We start from the raw sequence: 22,334 nt of genomic DNA, 5'->3' as shown, positions 1-22,334 counted from the left end.
CTGGGCTGTTCATATTTTACGGTGGAAAAGTTCCTCCTGTTGAAAAAACCCCACCCTTAGAAGCCTCTAATAAAATGCACCTACTTGCAGGCCATTAAAGAGAAGGCATTCTCCACAATTTATTGGAAATATTAAAGTACCAGTTAAATTTTTATGAAGTTAGTACTGTACCATATACATATATATTAAAACAAATTTAGATAAAATGCCTTCATCCAGCCACTTGCTGGTTCCTTAAAATTTATATCAAATAGTTTATGGCTTCTGTAATGATTCCATGTGCTTTTAAAAACACAGTCCCACCACACCAAAAAATAAAAAGGTTATCAAACAGGTCTAAAACTTCCATGTCCCTTGACTTCTTTTTTTTTTTCACTGTATCACTTCAACATTTGGTAAAGTAAAAAAATTCCACTTGGAAGAAAAAAAAAATAAAAAAGACAAAGCAAGTAAAATCCTTTTAAGATCGCCAATTGCCTCCAGGTTATCAGAGACTTGAATGTGCTTTCCCAATACTGTAGCTCTCACACACAACGTGTTTCTTGCAGTATGAGCAAAGCTCAAACAGGCGGCATCTGCAAGGGTCGAACCAGTTTAGAAATTTAACAACCATATCATGAGTGCATGAAACACAATATTTTCTTTATAGTATTTATAAATATATCATACAATACTGTTTCCTGTTATGTCATATACCAATATGGCATTGTACAATAAGCATAATGCCATCTGATTCTTACAAAAGCGAATCATTTAAACAAGTCAGTAAATAAAACGGTAATACCCGCTTTTAGGCATACAGATTGTAAAACTGAAGTTTTCTTTTGATCGGTTCTGCGCAGCAACAGAGAAGTTAAAGATGCAACATAAGAATCAAAATGGCTAATACGCAAAAATTGTTATTCACAGTGACATGGCTACATATATGCATTTTTCTATGCATATTCTTTCAATTTTGTTGGATTTCAAGATGAAAAAGCACTTGCTTTCTACAGGTTCACAAAACAGTATAAGAACAATAACAATCGAAGAGAACGCAATGGAGGAGTTAGTCTGGATTAACAAACTACTTCCCAGGATTTGTATTGACTTCTGGAGACTCCTGGCTCCAGATGATGGGGACAGAAACAACTCCACATCATTCAGAACAGGTGAAGGTGTAACTTTTGTTTGCTTCCCAGTCCTCTGAAAACAATTTACATTTCAATCTTGTGTTTCCATTAAGGTCCATCCCGAATGTCACCTAGTCCGCCTTTCATAGCCAAGTTCAGTGTTACTACAAAAGAAAGCAATTTGGATGATAGTCACATGGATTAGCATCTATAAAGCTGTAATGGCATGGAGAGATCTATATAAAGGAGGGGCGAGGGTGGTAGCCTGGTTGGCACATCAACCAGATGAAGTGGCTGAGGAGCCATTTATTGATGTTTTCCGAGCTCTGTTGGTAAAGGAGGACTGGTGGTTACTGCTGGGGCTGCTGCTGGTGCCATTCATGGTGCTGGAGATGTGGGGGAACTGGGGGTGAGGAGACTGGACTGGTGTGCTGGGGCTGGGCAAACAGGAGGAGGTGGAGGGGATGCCTCCTGCTGGGCTGCTCGCCTTGTCGCTCCCAGAGTCACTTTCCAGCTCCCCACTATTATTCAAGCCTTCCCTCTGGTGACTGATCTTCATCCTCTTGCAAGTAGGTCGGACTCGGTATTTCAAGGGCAGAGGCCCATTCTGCAAAGCAAAAGGGAGACCCTGGTAAGTGCCCTGCCCAGGCCATGTCCTGCACCCTCCCAAGAGACACACTGGAAATACTCACCCGCCTCCAGGTATAGATATAGGCAATATCCATTAGGGTGTAATAGTCCTTCAGTGGCTCCTCTTCATACATCACATCAATCTGTTCAAAATACAAACCCTTGCATTAAGGAGTATCCAGGCATTTACCCCCAGCATGTGACTGCTTTAAGGTAAAAGTAGCCCCAGTGTCACAGATATCACAAATACATCAAGGAGCAATTTCTTAATGCTGTGGTATTTACAGCACTAAAAAAATTACAGTGTCACCAAATTCTACAGATAGATATTTTTAAAATAAACCAAATAATGTATGGCACACACCAGAAATACTTGACTGTTACCACTTAATGGGACTGGTTGTAATGAGAAAATGAATTCTACCAAAAACAACTCCCAAACAAACAAATCACTCTTTCCCATGGGTACCTGGAAAGTGTTAGGTATATCCATCTTACTCCGCAGGAACTTTCTTAGATGCATCACTGTCATTGCTGCTGGGCAGCGCAAGTATCTTTTGTCATTCACCTAGTGGCATAGTAAAGAAAATCAGTCTACTGAGAATGAGCAATTACCCCCACTGATGTTGTATTCTAACGCTTCATGTTGAAAAAAGTGCACCGTACTAAATTATGAACTGTAATTCAACAATGCCTGCTATCTTACAGGGTGCATCAGAAATAAGCAACAAATTATAATTCTAGAGAAAATAATTTAAAATTGTAACTAAATTTATGTGTAAATATTTGTATTATATTTAATATCTTTTTAGGGTACACATGCAACACATATTATTTTAAAATAAATTATTAAATATTTTTCCAAAAATTAAATATTTGACAAAAAAAATCAGATTCTGCTTTAAAAATAGTACTGTGGGTATTTTTAATTTTAAAAAGTTGCCTGCATATACATCTTTATGAAAATGTTTTACCTCTTCTGTACTTAGTGCCATAATAGGAGGTGTGCTTCCTTTGCTCTAGATACACACACCTACCTATTTTTTTCAGATTCAGACTTTCTCAAAGTTGTGTGTGTGCGCGCGCTATGTTTCCTCTGGAGTAAAGAAAAGTTATTTACCTCTTCCTTTGATTTTTCTTTCTCTTTATTTCCTTTTCGCTCCAGTCTGTGAGAAGAAATTACACAATTACAACAAATAATAAATACAGGTGCTATCAAACAGGTAAACACAAAAATTTTGCCATTCTGGAACTTGCCTATTCTGGTCAAAGAATTCAATGGATAAGCTTATTATCTCGTCGTCTGTTATAATTCTTTTGTCTTCATCAGCCACTTCTCCCCTGTCTTCATTAGAGCCATTGGCAGCTGCACAGAAATTTCCACAATAATTTACATTTTGAAATTCAAATCAGGAAGAATTGCAATTCTCAGTAACAAGAAAAAAAAAAAAATCTTCACAGTAAGATAATGAATGAAAGCTACCTGACTGTTAAAACAATAAACTTTTATTATGCTGACTTTACTTCTTAAAATTCTGTGATGGTAATACATCACTTGTAAGTTAAAAAGGAAACAGTAAAAACATCTAGCTCAATGCTACACATAATTAAGTTGCGAACGAGAAGTTTTTACCATCAGCCGACGGATGAGCAGCATAAAAATCCCTTCTTCTTTTCATTTCATCTAGATGGAAAAGCATATATTTTTCTTTTAGTAGTTACTCTGTAATTCATGGTATTGATATAGGATAGCGGCTCTGGTTTTTTTTTTTTTTTCTCTTAATAAAATACCTGATTTAACTACTTACTTTTGAAAAGGCCTGGTACTAGCTTGTATACAATATCTTGGAGAGTTTTATCTGACCTGAAAAAAGAACAACCCCACAACATAAAATTAAGCAGATGAAGCAATATTTTAATCCAAATGGCAGCTCCTCACTTATAAATTTTCACAACAATGAGGCATCTTCTACAAAGTGGGAGGCCAGTCATAAAAAATTGACTTACAGGACCTTGCAATCAAACTAACTCTGCTCTAAATACCCCTCTGAACCCAAGCTCATCCATGTTACCACAACTGAAAAAGAATTCTCTCAGACTGAAGGAAGGCCTTTCAAGCTATGTCCTCTCTAGAAAGTACAGAGAGCAAAATACAGTGCTGACAATAAAAACGTTTCTGAAACACAAATGATATTTTAAAGGCTTTTGTTTCTTAGTTTGGAAAGTTGCAGCAGCAGTTTTCATGACTAGGAGCAATGGTTGGAGTGATACATGTCTTGGAGATACAGAAAATAGAGGCAAGAACTGTCGGGGTGAGGAGAATGGGGGAGAGGGAAGAGGCATCAATGACGGGTGTACGTTAAAACAGACCAAGAAAAACATCTAGAGGCATCTTCAGTTTCAATCTGTGAAGAAACTCCAAAGAGAGCACATACACACGAGGTAGCTTGTAAATTGACAAGCCCTTTCAGATTTAAATTGCAGACGAAGAGATAACATTGACACCGACTACTGCAGGTCTCCCCATATAAAGCAAAACCAGAGATGCAGTGTGCACTTAGCAACTTTCTCCTACCTTATATTCAAAAGCGGTCGAGTTTTGTGAACTTGGACATCACAGATAGGACAATACTTGCTGGTCTCCAAGTAACGCACGATACAGGTCTTACAGACTGTAAGTCAAACACCACAGGCTTTTAGTGATGCTCCTAGGTGCCGCTCAGATATGCATAGATAAAGGTGCGATTTTCTAAACTATGCAAGCTAGAGCAAATCGTCCATTGTCAGCAACATGCTGCTTAAGCTAAACAGCTACCCAAATAAGCTGCAATTACCATGAAAAGGAGACGCTTATAGTACATATATTATTACTTTTAACAAAGACCGCAGGGCCATCCTCAGAAAATCTGCACCGCGGCTGGAACACCTACTTCCCCTCCCGTCGGAGAGGAGAAGGAGGGCGTCGGTTCCGAGCCCCTCGGGGAATTTGGGCTTGGGAGGATTTTTTTTTTTTTTCTCGTGTTCCCGGGATGCCGGGAAAGGAGGGAAGCGGCGGGGGGAAAACGCGGAGCGCCCGGTCGTACTTACAGGAGTGGAGGCACTCTATGATGGTTGTTGCATCAATGAAGTACCCGCCGCAGAGCACGCACATGAGATGGGGGTTTAGCTCGGTTATTTTGATTCTGGTTGTTCGGTGCATTTTGGCGTGGCGAGGAGCGGCTCTGAAAGACACACACACAGAGGACCGGTCAGCGGGGAAACGAGCGCGGCGGCGTCCCAGGTGCCGCGGTCCGGCGCATCGCCTTCCCCCGTGCATCGCATCGCATCCTCCGGCGCAGAGGAAGACCGAGCGCGGAAGACGAAGGCGGCGGCGGCGGCGCGGGGCCGGGCGGCGGGCGAGGGCCGGTCCCGAGGCTGGCGGGGCGTCCCCGCACCGCACCGCCCCGGGCCGGCCTGGGCGCAGCCCCGCGGAGAGGCGGCCGTTCCGCGGCACCCACCGCGCCGTTCCCCGGCGGGCACGGGCCGTTCCCGCGGCGCGGCGGCCCCGGCTGCGCGGGCGGCTCGGCGGCGATGCGGCGGGGAGATCCGGGGGCGACACGGCGGGCACCGGGCTGCCGGCGAGCAGCACAAAGGGGAACCAGCGCCTCCCGGTGCGGCTGCCCTGGCATTTCCGGAGCGCGGGGAGGGGCGGCGGGGGGAGGGACGGAGGGGGGGGACACACGCACCTCGGAGCGGGGCCGGGCACCGGGACGGCGGGGCCGGCCCGCCGGGGGGGTCCGGGCGGCTGCCGCTGCGGCTCGGTGCCGATCCGGATCTGCTCCGCTCTCCGAGGGGGTTGCTATAGCAACTTACACTTACACTTGGCATCCTGCCACCGCTGGGAACACACGAGAGCCGGGCGGGGGGCGGCCGGGGGGGCGGGCCGGGCCGGGCCGGGCCGGGCCAGGGGGTGGGACGCGGGGCCCGGGGGCTGGCGGAGGGGGTGGAGGAGCCAGGGAGCCCGCGGGGGTCTGGGAGCCCGGCCGCGAAGGGAGCGGAGGGGGAGGGCGGGAGCGGCCCGGGCGGGGTCGGTGCCACCGCCCGGAGGTGCCCGGGCGCGGTGTGGGGCGGCCCTGGCGGCGGGGGCGGCCCCGGGCTTCGGGGTCTCAGCCTGGCGGAGGCGAGTGCCAGAGGCTCCTCCCGAGCCTCGGCCATTTCGGATCCTCTCAGGGGCCTCTCTCCACGTCGACTCGGTGCGAGGAGCTGGTCTGAGATAGCTCCTCTCCCCCTCCGCTCCCTCCCTCCGGCGAGAAGAACCGCGCCGCGCTCCCGGGACCGAGCCCCCCGCGCCGCCAGTGGGGTGCCGAGCCCCAGCTCCCGCTCCACCGCGCCGGCATCCCCTCTCTCTCCTTCTCCCTCCCAGTTTTCTCTTACGCCCAACTCTTTTTCTTTCTCTTTCTTTCCTTCTCCGACCTTTGACGCTTGTTTGAAAATCATCCCGCGGACGAGGCAAGCGCGGTGCAAAGTTTTGCAAATGATGTAAAGAGATTTGCATCACCAGAGTAAGTGCTTGGACGGGAGAAAATAAGTCTCCGGATCCTTAAGTAACCCCCTTTTCAGCAATAAAGCACACCGAGAAGGGGGGAAAAGCCCAAACCGACTTTAAACGGTACATTAGTGTAAACATGCGAAGGACCATGTGACCAGATCATTCCTAAAGCTAAATCAACACCTTGTCAACACAATGCAGAGACAAGAGTGAAAAACAAATGTCATTTTCATAGTCTGAAATCCATAAAACCCCATCGGATGCACTGGCACCAACGCTAGACACATACACACTGTTTAAAATTAGAGGGAATAGCAGATAAAGGGAAAAGCACACACGGGGAAAAAAACCCTCTCAGCCACATCAATTGTAGAGTAAATTATTTTCTGCCAACCAGATCCTGAAAAATGTAATGTAACAACGGTGCTCCAGTCCAAGCTATTAATTTTCCCAGGTCAGTGCTCCCAGCACACCAGCTCCTGTCCTTGGTCTACTCTCCTCCCGAGGCAGAGCTTGCGAGCCACCTCTCACAGCAGCACCGTATGCTCAAGATGCGAGCAGCCACTCGCAAACTTCAAAGTTAGGCAGCGAAAAAAAAGAAGGGAAAAAAAAAATAAAAGCAACACGCCACGCTTTCTAAAAGCTTTCAACGTCAGGCAAACTGACCAGGACAGGGGTACAATATTTGTCAGAACTGTGCACAGCGCCAACGAGCGACCCCGACCAGGAAACTTTTCTTGTTGGTGCAGGAGAACCCTCGAGTGAACAGCAGATAAAGCACCCCAACATAAAACCATAGCCGGCCAGCAAAAAGAAAAGCAAAGTTCCAGAAGCACCAAGTCAGACCAGGTCCCCAAATCTGTTCCCAGCATCGTGCGGGAAAGCAAGACACCCGCTGCATTGTACTGAGGTTTAAATGTCGCTTCCAGGGTCCCTGACCCTCTGCTTCTTCCTTTTAAACTGATACCGAGGTTTTGCTTTTCCCAGAAAAGGCAGAGACGGAGTTTCTGCACGCCTCTCTGAAGAACCCAGCGCCCTGAAGCCGGCGGCTCTGGAGTCCCTTTAGGTACTTACACATGGACAGGCTGCTTTCACGGTTCTGTGTTTTATTTGTTCAAGTCAGTACCTTATAATTCATAAGTATCTAAACCTAAAAAAAAAAAACCCAGCAGTGACCGAGGTCACACAAGTCGGCTGACCGAGAATTCCTTCCCAGCCCTGACAGACTGGGACAAACCTTTCAAGACATTAACGCGTTTATTTCACGCAGGCATTGCCCCTTCCTAAATGGAGGGGGATTAAATTCAACCGTGAAACCTGTTTTGTCGAAGCAACCCCTAAATGCGGATTATTTATTGCCCAAAGTTAGCACATTTTCAACGTGCTATGAGCTATCTAGAAAACCAGTGATTTTCCCCAGCGAACTGAACTAGTCACCTAATTTCTCCCCAAAAGCCACCCGCACAGGCACACGCGTGTCTGTGCCTGCGGGGATGTAACATGAACACAGCACATTTTACTACAGCAGCCTGAGTTTAATATCTTTGTACGAGGAAACCCTTTCAGATGTTTTTTTTTCTGCTCCTGCTGATCACACGGTGAATGCCAACACTTCACAGAAATACAAACAGCCTCTTAGCCAGGACAATATATATTTACACATTGACACATGGAACAACTAAACGTAAAATATATGTGGACAATACCTGCTAGAAGTAAACAGTGCCAGCCAGCCGATTATACAGAGGCCTTAAACAAGTTATGTCAAAATGAAGAAAAACAGAAGTGCATTCTCCTGCTAAGAATCAGCTGCATTATTAAAAATCCATAAAGGCAATAAGCTATCAAACCTTGCTCGACAGGTCTCTAGCAGAAAATACATACATAAAGAATAGAAGCATCGCTCGGGTAGGTTTGTGTACTTTGTACCCATCTCCTCTCGGAAAACTCTCATCAGGAATAAAGCAAGCCTTCATTCTACATCTTCACCCATTATCAGCCAGAGCCACTTGTACTATCGAGCCTGTTATTACTCTTTCGCTTAAGAATGGCCGCATATGTTTTAAAGGAGAGGACAGTAGTTCTTTCAGAAGAGGCACACGAACCTCAAGTATCTCTGCACAACTCGCTGTAGCGAGAAAGGACCTGAATATTGGCAACAGAGTGCAAAAGGACTCCAGTCTCTTAAATCGCCTCTCTGGGACTAGGCGTAAGACACAACCTATCTACTTTTAAAAATACTCTAAAATGTTAATTTTGTAATATCTAAGCGATCAGGTAGGTCAAGGCTTCGTGTCTCTGGCAAAGTGCAACACAAGTCTCAGTTTCCAGGACGGGCTGCACAGAGTCAGTCAAAGTAGTTTTACTGGACTTTACTGAACGCCCCTGGTCTTAGAGACAGCCCCATAACAGAAGCTGCTCCCACCACCACAGACTACGCAAAAAAATTTCTTTTAGCACCAAGTTTGCAAATGGGCACACATTCCCAGGTTTTCTTCGACTTTTCTGGAGAGTGGAGAAGTAAAGCAAAGTTTTTAGAGGCTGAAAAGTTACTGCCTCACTTTTATGGAAATGCGATTTTTTTCCTGCTTATTTCCACCTGATTATTTGCAAATGTTTACAGCAAACACACAGAAACATCCCGCTTTATATATTGCCAAGGCCATTCAATTATACAAACATAAGACCAGCAACTTTCAAGTGCTGCCCATAAACAGCACGAGGAGCCCACTCGTGACATCTTTAAGATCTGACAAAGGATTTCATGTAAATTTACCCTTCCCGGGCTCAGGGGGGAAAAAAGTACCGACCAGAGAAAAGAAATTCACACACACCACCCCCCCTCCGCGTCCCGCAGACACATCACCTTTGCTCCAAAGGCTCCAGCAAACCGCCCGCCCCAGCTCCCCAAGACCGCATTAAAAGTGCTATCCTGACCCCCCCAAAAAAGTTATTTCTCGGCGTTGACCACCCCTTGCCTCTCCCAGTAGGCACAAACCCCGAAAGTTCAGCATTTAGAGCAGAAATGTAAGAGGAGACATTGGAAACAACTGGGAACCGCCATCTTACAACCCATCCAATTTCACAGAAGTACTTGTCCAACTTAAGTTAATAACATTTTCTGCTGGGTGCCCCGGCGCCTAACAACCCCCCCAGGAGGATCGCTACCCCCCGCTGGCTCCGTCTCTATAAAATGGGCGCGTTATCTGACATTTTAACCCCCCCCAGACACATTTCTTTCGGGGAGGACTGAAATCACTTGACCCAGGCAGCTCCAGATTTCACGAACGTCCCTGTTTAATCAAAATCTGCCTTTAAACAAAGGGCGCTCGGGCCGGGCTGGCAGCAGGGTCGGGAAATATAAATATTCTCCTCGGGGGCCATGTGCACAGAAAGGTTTTAGGGGGCGTCTGGAGAAAGAAAGGAACTAAAATTTGCAAATGTGGGTGCGTAACGCGAGCGAGTGCACAGGCTGCTGCTGCTGCGTGTCTGTGTGTGTGTGTGTGGCTAGAGCAGCCTGTCAGCGCTTTTCCCATACGGAGAGCTCGGGGGACACCTAGGCGCCCCTTTGCAGCCCCCAAACCGGCCGAAAACCGCCGCCGAGCCCCCTTCGCCCCCCGCCCTCGGTAAGGCGACACCTCGCTTCATACGTACCCGGAAAACGGAGCCGGTGGGTGATGATCGGAGCGGCCAAAAAAGACAATGAAAGTTAAAAGTCGTTCAGCAGAAAATGAATGTGAGCCAAGCGGCCATCTTGAAATGAACTGCAGACGCTGTCAATTGCAATAAGCTTATTGCCGCCGCCGCCGCTGCGCTCCGCTCATTTTAGTTACAGAACGCCCGGGTCTCCGCCGCTCCTCGCGGGCCCTTCTCGCTCGCTCCCTCGCTCTCTCGCTCCCTCCGAGTTGGCCGCCCGGGCGGCTCAGGCGCTGCGAGCGCACAGTCTCCCCGGTCCGGATGGGTCCTCTCTCCACCAGCCCATTGTCTCTCCCTCTGCCCCCCGCTCCGCCTCGCGGCCTCTCTCGCGTTCCTTCCTTTATTATTATTGTTATTATTACGAGTATTATTGTTGTTGTTATTTCATAGTTGGTGGCGGGGACCCGGGGAGGGAAGGAGGGCGGGCGGGCGGGCGGGCGGGAGGAGGGCGGAGGAGGGAAGAATGCAACGCTGAAGGCACACAGTGGAAACTGACACCGTCCCCAAAATGGCTCGGAGTTCGCCCGCCCCGCCAGCGTCACGTGGGGCGCCTCATTCCTTAAGGGCGGCCTGGGAATTAGCGGCGCTGCCGCCGGGGCCCGGCAGCCTCCCCGTGACCCAATCCCGCAACCCGGCCGCCTCCTCCCCCTCCGCCTCCCCCCTCGCTCCCTCCCTCCCCTCCCCCGCCCGCCACCCCCTCCCTTCCCTCCCTCCGCCTTTTCTCCCTCCCTCCCCTCCCCCCGGCCCTGCACGCGCTCGCCCGCGCGCCGCCGATGCCTCCTTTTCCTCCTTTTCCTCACCGCCCGCCCCGACCCCCGGCCCCGCTCCGCGCCTCCCGCCCGCCGCAGCCCCGGCGCCTCCCGCCCTCCTTCCCCGCGCTCCCTCCGCCCTCGCCGCCGCTCCCTTTCGGCCGCTGCGCCCCCCGCCCTGCCCGGCGCTGCCCTCTCCATCCTCCCCGCGCCGCAGCCCCACAGCCCACACGCCGCCCGGCCCCGCAGCCCGCGCTCCCTCCGCGCACTTGTTGCGCGCTCCCGCCCCCGTCCCGCGGCGGAGGGACCCCGCGGGGACCCGCACCGCGGCCTCGCGCCTCCGCCACCGCGTGCGCGCTGCCGCGCGCCCCTCGCCCCGCCGCGCCCGCGCGGAGCCGCCGCCGTCGAGGCAGCGCGTCCCCTCCAGCGCCCGCGGACGCTCTTCCGCCCCGAGCGGCGGCGGGGACGGCTGTCGCAGGGACCCGCGGTGTCCCCCGCACCCCGCGGGCGGAACTGGCAGCCGCCGGAGCGGCGGGGAGGGAACCGGGGAAACCCTCGCGGTGCTCGCCTCTGGCGAGGATAAGACGCCGCCCGCCGCTCGGGCGCGCAGGAGCGGAGAGAAAAAAGCCGTGCTCCGCGGCGAGGCACCGACCGCTGCCGCGCATCCTCCGCCGGCCGGCAGGTGCGGACGGAGGGCACCCCGGAGCCCCTCCGCACCTGGCGGCGGCGGCGAGCGGCCCCGCGGAGAGCAGCGGCGCCGGGCGCGGCCCGCGGCGAGCGGCAGATGCCGGGAGCAGCCGCGCCGTCGAGCCGGAGCCGCCACCCGGCTCCGCTCCATGCCGCGGAGTCTGCCGGCTTTTCGTGAGGCGCCCCGGCTCCACAGGATTAAACCCAGCCCTTTCTTGTCCCCCGCGCCGGGGTCCAACTTTTTTCCTCGAAGGAGAGATGTAAGATCGGCTGGAAACGACAAAGCGCGGCGATTCAGCAGACGCGCCGTAGCCGCGGCACGGGAAGAAGGCGCTTTTGCCTCATTGAGCTGACCTAACATTTAGCATCTTACTTTTAGGTACAGCTAATTCATCCATAGAAATTGCACAATAGGCGCGAATAAACTTTTATTAGATCACAGAGAAAAATAATCAGCGGCAGTTGTAAAAATATACAAAATAAGATAGAAGGAATACTTTGATGACACAACAGTTCAGCAAATATTTAACAGGAGTTAATAAAAAAAATTACATGAGCAAGGAGTACCCAATGCTGATGTAAAAAAAGTTGTTTCACTTAATTCACATCCAAGGACTTAAAAAAAACACAGTTTGCACCAAGAGATGAAAGACATTTGTCATTTAGGAGACACTTAGGAAGGAGAGTGCTTCAGCAGGCTGACACCTTCCTTCAATCACATCTGAGTCGCTCGTTCTAGACTTTTTGCAGCATCTTTTAGCTTTCCCACTAAGTCCTAAGAGATGAAATAGTGTCTTAGAATATTTTTAAAAGGTCAGCCAGAAGAACAGAATATTTTTTTATACAGAGATGCAATGAAACCAGCACCTTGTAACACAAAGAAGTGTTGCAACTGATGAACAATGCAAGCAAATAATTAAATAGCTCTGTATTTTACAATGTAGTCAGAAAAGTGGGAACTGAAGGAAAACACTTTTAAAAATGTACTTTCTCCTAAAATAGATCATTACTATTAACAAGTAGATTTTATTGGTATTGCCACAATGGCTAATGCTGACATTTGCTTCAGGCTCTGAAGCACTGCATGGATTTCTAAACCACTGAAAATATTTTGAGTGCAATTTTGTACCAGGACCATTCTCCAGCCAAAGCACATCAGAGCACTATGCCAGCAAACCAACTAGAAACACTCATTACTGACTAAAGGATAACTTTTGAGATACATTTTAAAAGAGGAGGTGTAAACCTTAAGTTTTAATATCTTGCTTTTCCTCTCTCACCAAGCCCTCTTCCTGATCCTCCACAGTTTGGTCACTTCCAAGCATTACAATACCTCTATTGTTCAGTTACACATTTAAATCGCTAAACAAAGATCAACGTTTGTTTCAGGACATTTCTTACATGTCATTAACACCACTGAAGAGCCTTCAGTTCCTTCTCTATTTTTAATCATGACACATTTAAATCACTGAACCAGCTTCTTTAATCATTTCTCTAAAGCACGGGAAATCAGTTTCCTCCCACATATACATATGGATTACAGTTATGAAAACAGACAAAATATTTATGCACCTATGTAACATATGCCCCATGCAACTAAATTCAGTTACTTTCCAACTTTATTTGAAAAGATAGTAAAAATACACTTGGATAACTTTTATGGAAAATTCTCTTACCCTCCCAGTACTGGATTTTTTTTTAAGCAATAGTGTATATGGTTTCACTTTTATTAGCAAGTTGTTAAAAACGTGTACATCCACAATTGAGGCTAAGCATAGAATGATGAAGGAAACAAGTACCTGTAATTGCTCCATTGTACAACTAAAACTAACATCTGGGTGTGATCCCGAATCACTGCTCTGAAGGGAAAAAAAAAAAAAAAAAAAAAAAAGGAACAGCAATGTCTATTTTATTAAAAAATATAATGAAATTCCATTTTTTCCATTGAGGGTGCTGGGAGTACAGTACCTCTACGTTTAAGGTCACCAAATAGGAAGGCTGATAAGTTTTATGAAGTTGATTGTTCTAAATAAGAAACAAAGAACATATAAAAAAGCCCAGTCTCAGCATTAAAACACAAAAAGACTAAATAAACACCTTGTTAAAATTACCTTGATCTGATATTCCAAGCGCCAAGACACATCAGTTATATGGAGAGGAGATCTGCCTATGCTGAAAGACGCAACAGTTACAAGTTCCCTATGCTAAAAGAAAAGGTTATTTTCTCAAGCTGACCATCAATAAAGAACTTTTTCATGATCCTGGTAATGTTTCTTGAGAAGTTCTAAAAGATTATTTAAGAGTAGAATTCCAAATGAAGAAAAGTTTCAACAGCTGCCTTCTAGCAGCTGTTAAAAATGCACTTTATTTTTTAATGGAATAATATTACTTACTTTAATCACCTAAAGTCTGCAGAAGTGTTTTCCAGGACAGTTTCAAACTAACTATAAGTCAAACCATGTCTCTGCTGAGTGATTAACCTACCTTCCCAATAGGATTTCCAATGCATCCTTGTTTTTCTGGAGTGAGAGAAAAAAAAATTGCTAGTTTCAATAAATTCCTATGAAATGAGAAAAATTAATATGTTAAAATTGGTTTAAAAACCTGATATTCGGTGCAAAATTGTTCAATTCTCTCTTTATCCAGTTTGCAGTCTTCTAGGCATGTGCTAGGGGGAAAAAGAATTTATTAGTTTTCTGTTAACTCAGTAGTATACTTTTAAGTATAAGTGCTAGAGAAATGGTGTAGCTTCCAAGTATGAGTACCTTATAGCAGATATGTCAGCTTTCTGCCTCCCTGCCTCCAGAATACACATTGCAGCCGCAGCATGGCAATGTTTTAATACTGAAGGGTCAATATCTTTCAGGTCTGGATCGTCTAAAACAAATGAATTACTGATGACACGCATTTGCCAAACCCCTGCACACGGTACCAAAGGCTGCTGCTCGCCCTTTGAACGCTATCTTTCCCGCAAAAACTTCAAAATGAAACACATTTGATGTTTCAGAGCCAAAAGACAAAGCGAGCAGGCAAGGTGAGGAGGTGGAGGAGAAGGTGAGGGGCTGAAGCACTGGTGGGGCGAGCCGTACCAGGCGGGGCTGCGCGGCGCTGAGCGCCCCGCCGCCTCTACATCCCCTTCCCATTAAAGGAAAAAAAAAAAAAAAAAAAAAAAGGAAGAAAGAAGGAAAACCTAAATTTCCTCTGCGAGCTCCGGCCGCGATGCTCAGCAGCCTTTGATGGCGAGGAGCGGGACTGGGGCCACCGGCCGAGAGGGGCACCGTGACCGCCCGCAGCCCCCGCCCGGCTCCCTCCGTCCGGGAGGCGGCGGCGGACTCATTAACACCGCCAAATTAATTACCCGGCCGTGCACCCTCGTGCCGGGGGTGCCGCGGGACGTGTCCACGCGCGAAACTGCCCGCAGGGTCGCGGCGGGGAAGCACCGCGGGTTCAGCCCAGCGCGCCCCGCGGACACGAACGCGCGGGGGACCCTTCCCCACCCGGCCCCTCTACTGCGGACAGGTCGGAGCTCTCTCGAAGCGGGCGCGCATTAGCGCTGACACCCCGCGCAGCTGCACCCCGGAGCCGCCCGCGGGCAGGGGCCGCCCCGGGTGCGTGCGTGGGCAGCGCCGCTCCTCCGCGGACACGCGCGGACACCCGCGGGGGCGGCGGAGCCCCGCGCCCGCCTGCGCGCCCCCCCCGCGCCACGCCTTACCCAGCCCGGCCTGCGGGTGATCCAGGAGGCTGCGGAAGGCGGCGCGGAGGAGGGCGGCGAACGGGCGGCGGGGGAAGCGGCGGGGGTCGCCCAGCAGCCGCCACCCGCCCTGCGCGTACGGCGACAGCTCCATTGTGGGCGCCGTGACCTTCGACACGCGCCCACGTGACGCGCGCGCAGCTGATCGCGGGCGCGAGGCGGGGCCGCGCCGCGGGGCGGGGACGGGAGGAGGCGCGGGCCGGAGCCGGGGCCGGGGCCGGGGCCGGAGCCGGTGCCTGTGCCTGGGTCAGTGCCGCTGCCGATGTCTGGGTCTGTGCCGGTGCCTGTGCCTCGGTCTGTGCCGGTGCCGGTGCCTGTGCCTCGGTCAGTGCCGGTGCCGGTGCCTCGGTCAGTGCCGGTGCCGGTGCCGCTGTCGGTGCCAGTGCCGGTGCGCGGCCGCGGAGCCCCGCGCGATCCGCCCCCGCTCCCCTGCCCCACCCCGCTCGCCACGCGTGTCCACCGCGTCGCCCGTCGCTCCTAGGAATTTGGAGTGCGAGGTGATGCTGTTTTGGTGCGAGAGGCGCCGCACGGGCGTGTTTTGGGGTGTAATTAGCCCTTAATGAATCTTGAAAGTGCTCGTATCTTATGAAATCGCTAAAGCGCTCGTATCTCAGCAGACGCACAACGTGCATGTGTTGGTGTGAAGCTTTCAGGCCAAAAATGTGTTGCTGGCAATATCAAATCCTCAGGAACGGGATTATCCCTTCGTTGTATGGAATCATAGAACCACTGAGGTTCCAAAAGATGTTCAAGATCATCAAGTCCAGCCCTCGACTGGACACCACCAAGACCACTCAAGCACACCACAAAGTGCCACAATCTACTCGGGTTTTTTGGCATTTCCAGGGATGGTGACTCCATCATCTCTCTGGGGAGCCTGTTCCAGTGCTCGATCACTCTTCAGTAAAGAATGTTACTTTGCTTCTGAAACGTCTGTGTGTATCATCAGATATTCCCCCCTCTCCTTGTGCTTATAGATTTGCGTGTCCTACCACATTCTTTACCTGTGGTTATGGCCAGCTGAAATGTGAACTTGCTACTAAACTAATTTCTGTTTTCCTAGACTGATTTGCTAACCAGGATTGCTGTTGCATTTTGGCAAAAGGTTTTGCCATTTTGGCATACAAAAAATAGGTACAGATAGACAAAACAGTCTTTTGTGGTGATTTACAAAAGGTGTACTACTGCTATCTGAAAACATCTCCATGAAAATCTAATAAATTCTTCTAGAGGTACTAACCTCTTGTGTCAGCATCTTATTCTTTAAGTATTGAAACATTGCCATAATCCTCAAAAATACTAACGTTTACTTAAGTAACTTTAAGTAAACAATGAAACATCGTGTGGATATATCTCAGCTAAAGACCAAATTGGGACTGATGTAATCAAAAAAGGTAAAGGCCTTAGTGTGTTACATGAATCATGATGTATATGACCTTTGGAGTCTATGTACAGAAACTATTTTAGATCTCTCTTTTTTTTTTTTTGTGCATGCCTATTCTGAATGGTCAAGAATGTTACTGTGTTACTTGGCATTCTTTATTGAACAAACATTTCTGCTGAACATTTCTTAAAGGGAAATGCAGTGCTGAAAGCTACTCAGCCTAAAAAATATGAGTAAAAGCTAGAGGCCTTTGCCAGATTCATTATTTTAAAATAATGTCTATACAATGTCAAAAAGAACAAAAAATTTAATTTCTTCTGAACTTTCATGGTAATTGACTAGTAGCTGATTTAATCAAAAGCCTTTTGGAATTTTGTATCCATCACTCTCACTAATTACAATCCTCCATCTAAAAGCTGGATCCAGCTTCTGAGAATAGTTCCAGCCTTGTCCTAGTACAGACGGTAAGATTAGATTTTATCAAATCTCACCACAGCACCTTTTATGTTCATTTGAGTCATGCTACATTTGAGATAATCCCTCAACTTTTTTTTAAATTTATTATTTTTTTTTTATTTTAATATGTTTGTGATATAAATTAATATTTTCTGCAAACCAAGCCAGTGTGTGCATCTCCTTCAGTATGGATACAGGCTAATAAAAGAGTCTGCCTCCAGTTTCCTGCCTCCTGTGGGTTGTCTGGCCACTGTGTTATAAAAAAAAAATGTTTGTATGCCTAGGTATTAATTGTGACCAAATTAAGGTAAAGAGGAAAATCATACTGGCTGCAGGATCTGGCTCTGAGGTCTAACTCTCATGTACAATATCAGGCCTCATGATACTGAGAAGAACAACCATGGAATGTTTTGGAATATGCTCTAAAATATTACCTCTGGCCTGATACATAAAAAATAATACCACTGAATTTACAAACTCCAAGCTTCAGAGTCTGGCAGACAGAAGTCCCAGTTTTTTCAATTCTTTACAATTGTTTTTAATTTTTTTTTCTTTTTGTTTTTTTTTTTTTTTGCCAGAAACAAGAAAGGGGTGTTGATAGGCAGGTAGGCTGACAAAATAAGGCTTCCTCTCTTTTTTTTTTTTTGGTATGGTTGTCAAATATGTACCTAAGAAAAGCCAGCATAAAATGGAGGAGAGGAAAAACCGTAACATGAAGGAGGGGACAGAGTTCTGAGCTGTAGAATTAAAAAGTTAAAGAGACCAGAGCTATAAAAAAGGGTTGTCACCTAAAATATATTAGAATGTACACATAAAGTATGATTGTACATTACAGAAATTTCTTCTTCAACATCTCCTTATCATTTATATCATATTGAAATCTATAAATTAACATCTAGGTTTAAAGGCAAAACAACTGCTAAAGATTCATTGCAAGATTATGCAGTACATGTAACTCTCATCACAATTTCATCACAAAATTTGTATTATCAAATCCTCTATCCAGTCTCTCATCTCGACCTTTTTTTCTTTCTTTTTCCCTTCAAGAAGGTAATGAGATGGATTCAGATGGAAAGACTGCTATGAGAATTTACTACTTGTTTAGAGCATAGACACATTTTAAAGAGCTGATCATTAAAATTTCTTAGAGAAATATAACCTGTATATTGAATAAAGAAATTATGACAGAAATGCATAAATACTTGAATAATAATTAATCAGGGAAACAGACTACCTCAGCCCATGCCAGATAGTAATTTTTACAGCTTGAACTTTGTTACTTAAAACAAAATAGTTCAACCATTCAAAATGAAGGGAAATCATTAGCATCTCCAGAGGACTAATACATAAAATTTAAACACTGGCATAAGTACTTTTGAAAAGTCTCAGATTAACATCTTTTCTTCTGTGTATTGCTCTTCACAGAATTAAGAGACAGTAACATAAGATGATATTCTAACACCAGTTTTCTTCCGAATTATTACTGAATTCCAAGAGTTTCTTCCACACATTAATGGAATGCCCCTTGAACTTTTCTTTTAAGTCAATATCAAGCCTTCTTCATTATAAAATATATTTTTCTGAATAAAATATTTTAAGCAGATCAAAACAGTAAAAATGTCAGTGTTTTATTTCTTGCTGGGTTGATATCTTTAGAGACAGCATGATATCCATATACCAGTAACTGACATGATGACAGAAATAAAGAAAAGGAGACTGCATATGTCAGAAAGCCCAGGAAAATTTCTCTCATAATCACAGGCACAAAAGTGCAATATAATAAATAAAATACTGCCTTGAACCAGGCAATTATGTGGATTATTTAATTGGTATGATTATTGTAGGCAGTGCTCATATCTGCTGAAAGTGCAGTTCTTGTCACATATTAAGAAGAAAATATTTGCTTTCAGAAATTTTTGGTATGTATTAATTTTAAGAAATGCATTGTTTGTCTAGACACAAGGACTATTTAATAAAACATGCTTTGTTTGCTTACAAATAGTTCTGATTAACAGTTAAGGACCTTAGCTTTTTATTTAAATGTGTGAAAGCACTTGATTTATTTTGTTAAGGTAAAACCTATAGTGGTTGAATACATTTTTACCAGGTATTTAATATTTTTGGACTATTTAAAATGAAAACCATTTTTTCTACTAGGTAGTATTTTTGGAGTTAAATGAGATTAATTTATTTTAAAAGAAGTAGGTCTTATCTATGTACCTTTTTATTAGCTTTATTCAACTTGCTTTTATCTTCTCTTTGTCAAAACTTAAAGTCTTCTGATTTTCCCTTCATGTATTAAAAAAGCCAGATATTCCTAGGCTGTTTAAAAAAAATGGGAAAAAAATCTAGAGCTTTCACATTTTAATTTTACTTTTAAGTTACTGATATTTCAGTCCTTATTTAAATGTTTGGGAATAGAGGCAGCAAGAGAAGTACCTCTGCTTAAAACATTGTAGTTGCTCTGATTTTTAACAATTCAGGAAAATCTTATATATTATAATAAATTCCATTACCTCCTTATTTTATGAAAACACAGATCAAAACTCTAGAAATTCATATTAATTTATATTTTATAATTTCTTGCCAAATAATAAAAAAAAAAAAATCACAGGGATAATTTGCATATTTTCTGTCTGAGATTGTGCAAAAAAACTGAGTAATAAAAGAATCAGTAAAGATCTGTGGGTGTGAGCCAGAGTCACTGTGATGTACCAGACAGTACATCCTCCAGGACAGCAGCTTTGGTGTTTTGTGTGTTTTGACTTATTTTGAAGTCCTTCTAATCAAATGAAAGTCCTGCATTTACTGATTTTTCAGTCGTTCTCATTCCTTCTTTCACAGAGAAATAAAGCTATGTAATTCATAATGCGTTTGCTCTTTCTTTGGATAAAACTCTGAAGTCTTTGATTAAATTCGTGGAGGTTTACAAATGAGGCCTACATAAAGCATGCTGCTTTTAATGTCAGATGGAAAAATACAAACATCCCTGCTGCTTTCCTGGAATTACAATTGTAATTCCATGTCTAGTCCTGTGTCACAGATGAACAGTTTGTCATAGTCACAAAAATACTAGGAACTGCTTTTTAGTTATTATATTGATATTCTGTCTTTGTAAGCAACATTTATTGGAAACAGGTTTTAATTGAAATTTTTGCTGCTTTTCAAATGATCTGACATTATTTTCAGATGCTTCAAAGTTGAGGCAGCTCTCAGATACAGATGTCACACATTGTACTCAAAGTTCTTTACATCTAGCTTTATTTTGTAGATTTAATGAGAAAAGTCTTATCTGTATGTGATTTTTAACAGTAAGCCAAATACATTTGAAATTTGTTAATGCTTAAAGTAAGGCTTTTTACATGTTTATACACGTGATGGTAAGATTGTAGCCTTGCTGGTGGAAACCTGTAAGGAGGATATTATGTTCTATTGTCAAGAAGCATTCACAGTCTGTCACATTAGTGCTAGAGATGTGTGTAGAAGAGTAATTATTATAAGCTGACATCCAGGAAATGTAAGTAAAAATAGATAAACCTCAAAGGAAAATTAAGCTGTGTGGCTTAGGTACTATTTGTCTCCAGATGTTTAATGTCATGACACTAAAATGTTATTCAGCATAGCACCTAATTTTGCTATGTAAAATAATTTTGTATTTATGTAACAAATGGAAATGTGATTTTCTTAGCTCTGCACTTGGTTTCCTATCAAATTAGATAAAAGCAGAAATACAGACAGTGAGTTATCATTAATCCAGTTTTAGATGTATGTGATAGCATTTTTAATTCTCTTTATACAGTTCCACAGTATCAAGCAGTGAAAGTATCTGATTCTGCTAATGAAATAAACAGTTTTTATAAAAGAAACTAGGTGAAACAGATGTTGTAATACTGCAGCAAGAACAAGCACTACATGGCATTTTTTGCTAGAATTAGACTTGCTGTTTCATGAAAATATTTGATTCTGGTCATAAAGCAAGGCTTGCATTCCAAAATGATAGATGCCTTTAAAGAAGCTTTGATAAATAAAGTCCTGCAGACCTTGGCATTCACAGCTCCCTTTTGGCAACAGTGAAGAACGGCTGAGTAATAATTAGGAAACTGACTATCTTAAGATAGTTTGTTGCATCTAAACAAATTAGGGCTAGGTCTGCAACTCGTGTGAATCAGCATATCTGCCTTCAAATTGCTTCTATTGCATTGTGTCAGCAGAGAATCTGGCCCATATCCATTATCTAGAGGGAATATCAACTACAACAAAGCATACTTATCTAACCAAAAGCAAACGTAGTGTACGTAGCTCATTGATGTTTCTTGTAACACTTATGTTAACCTTTATAGTGAGATAAAAATCTGGCACAGTTATGTATGGTATGCAAAGGATCTTGCTTTGATAATATCAACAATTATAAATTAGCGCTTATTGCTTTTAATGCTGCTTCAAATTACATTGATAAAAGCTTAACTTGATATTGATGAGAGGACTAGTAATTTAGGATCTTGCTATTGCTCTAATTAACTTTACTGGGAACAGAATGAGGCCTCTCCTCTGAAACAGACCTGCCTATCAAAGTAGTATGATGTGGTTTGAGTTTTTTCCTTTTCAAAATTCATTTTATATCTGTAATATATATTTTTTGTGTTCTCCTGCTGCATGTATTTCATTCCTTGTAACTACAACATTTTACAGAACAACTAAATTTAGAATCTTGGCTTTTACATATAAACAAAAGTGATATTCAACTCTGTAAAATCACCAGGAGTGAATTCAGAAACAGAGGCATCTGCAGAGTTCCAAGTTAAAAGTTCTAGTTGAAATGGCGACCCTGTGAGACCCAGAGTAACATAACAAACTCTGGTTTATTCTTCATTTGTTTGGCTCAATTAATGAAAATTTACTAGTTACCAGAATTTTGAGCAGTAAACACAGGGATTAAGAGGTATCTCAATTAGTGGATGTGATGCTGCAACCATTAAACCTGTTCAGCAGATGCTGCAGCAATAACTTAGGGGCAAATTGAAGCATTGAAGTACGTGGAATTTTACACATGCTGAATTGCCTGCATCATTTATATGACATCAAGTTTACTTCAGGCTGTGGAAATAGTTTTGCTATTAAAAATACTGTTGTGGTTTCTGCTCATTTTAAATACTAAATGACATTATGATCACTCTGAGAAAACAAAGAGGAACAGTCTGGTGACTCTAAATTTATTACACTGGCAACACCACAGAAAACTATGAGTGTTCATGTACTCTCTGTTTCATGCAAGATTTATTTGTTGTGAGAGAAAACCCTGATGGTTGGTTAGTGAATTAGGTCAATAAGCAGTAGGATAGTG

At 44.9% G+C, this 22,334-nt stretch overlaps 1 protein-coding gene across 3 annotated transcripts; it reads right to left on the bottom strand.

Annotated features, from left to right (window-relative positions):
- Positions 1 to 376: 376 nt before the first annotated feature.
- On the bottom strand, positions 377 to 15,307 carry BMI1 (BMI1 proto-oncogene, polycomb ring finger). 3 transcript variants are annotated; one of them, XM_056484065.1, is made up of 15 exons: positions 15,115 to 15,286; positions 14,168 to 14,279; positions 14,007 to 14,070; positions 13,887 to 13,921; positions 13,196 to 13,261; positions 12,320 to 12,326; positions 4,830 to 4,947; positions 4,318 to 4,414; positions 3,551 to 3,606; positions 3,376 to 3,426; positions 3,000 to 3,108; positions 2,863 to 2,908; positions 2,212 to 2,310; positions 1,805 to 1,885; positions 377 to 1,719 (listed from the first exon to the last, which is right to left on the bottom strand). In XM_056484065.1, the coding sequence occupies exons 1-15, from the start codon at positions 15,245 to 15,247 to the stop codon at positions 1,390 to 1,392; spliced, it is 1,404 nt and encodes a 467-aa protein (XP_056340040.1). In that variant the 5' UTR covers positions 15,248 to 15,286; the 3' UTR covers positions 377 to 1,389. The 3 variants fall into 3 exon arrangements, with proteins under 3 accessions (XP_056340040.1, XP_056340039.1, XP_056340038.1); XM_056484064.1 differs by lacking the exons at positions 12,320 to 12,326; positions 13,196 to 13,261; positions 13,887 to 13,921; ... (1 more) ...; positions 14,168 to 14,279; positions 15,115 to 15,286 and adding an exon at positions 9,925 to 10,026 and having other exon boundaries at positions 4,830 to 4,963; XM_056484063.1 differs by lacking the exons at positions 377 to 1,719; positions 1,805 to 1,885; positions 2,212 to 2,310; ... (5 more) ...; positions 4,830 to 4,947; positions 12,320 to 12,326 and adding exons at positions 11,814 to 12,177; positions 13,371 to 13,427; positions 13,514 to 13,574 and having other exon boundaries at positions 13,202 to 13,261; positions 15,115 to 15,307.
- Between the last annotated feature and the right edge of the window lie 7,027 nt (positions 15,308 to 22,334).

The sequence above is a fragment of the Oenanthe melanoleuca genome, chromosome 2, assembly GCF_029582105.1.
Source record: "Oenanthe melanoleuca isolate GR-GAL-2019-014 chromosome 2, OMel1.0, whole genome shotgun sequence".
Lineage (NCBI taxonomy): Eukaryota > Metazoa > Chordata > Aves > Passeriformes > Muscicapidae > Oenanthe > Oenanthe melanoleuca.
The sequence above is the reverse complement of the archived record's forward strand: the minus strand, read 5'-3'. Positions and strand labels throughout refer to the sequence as shown.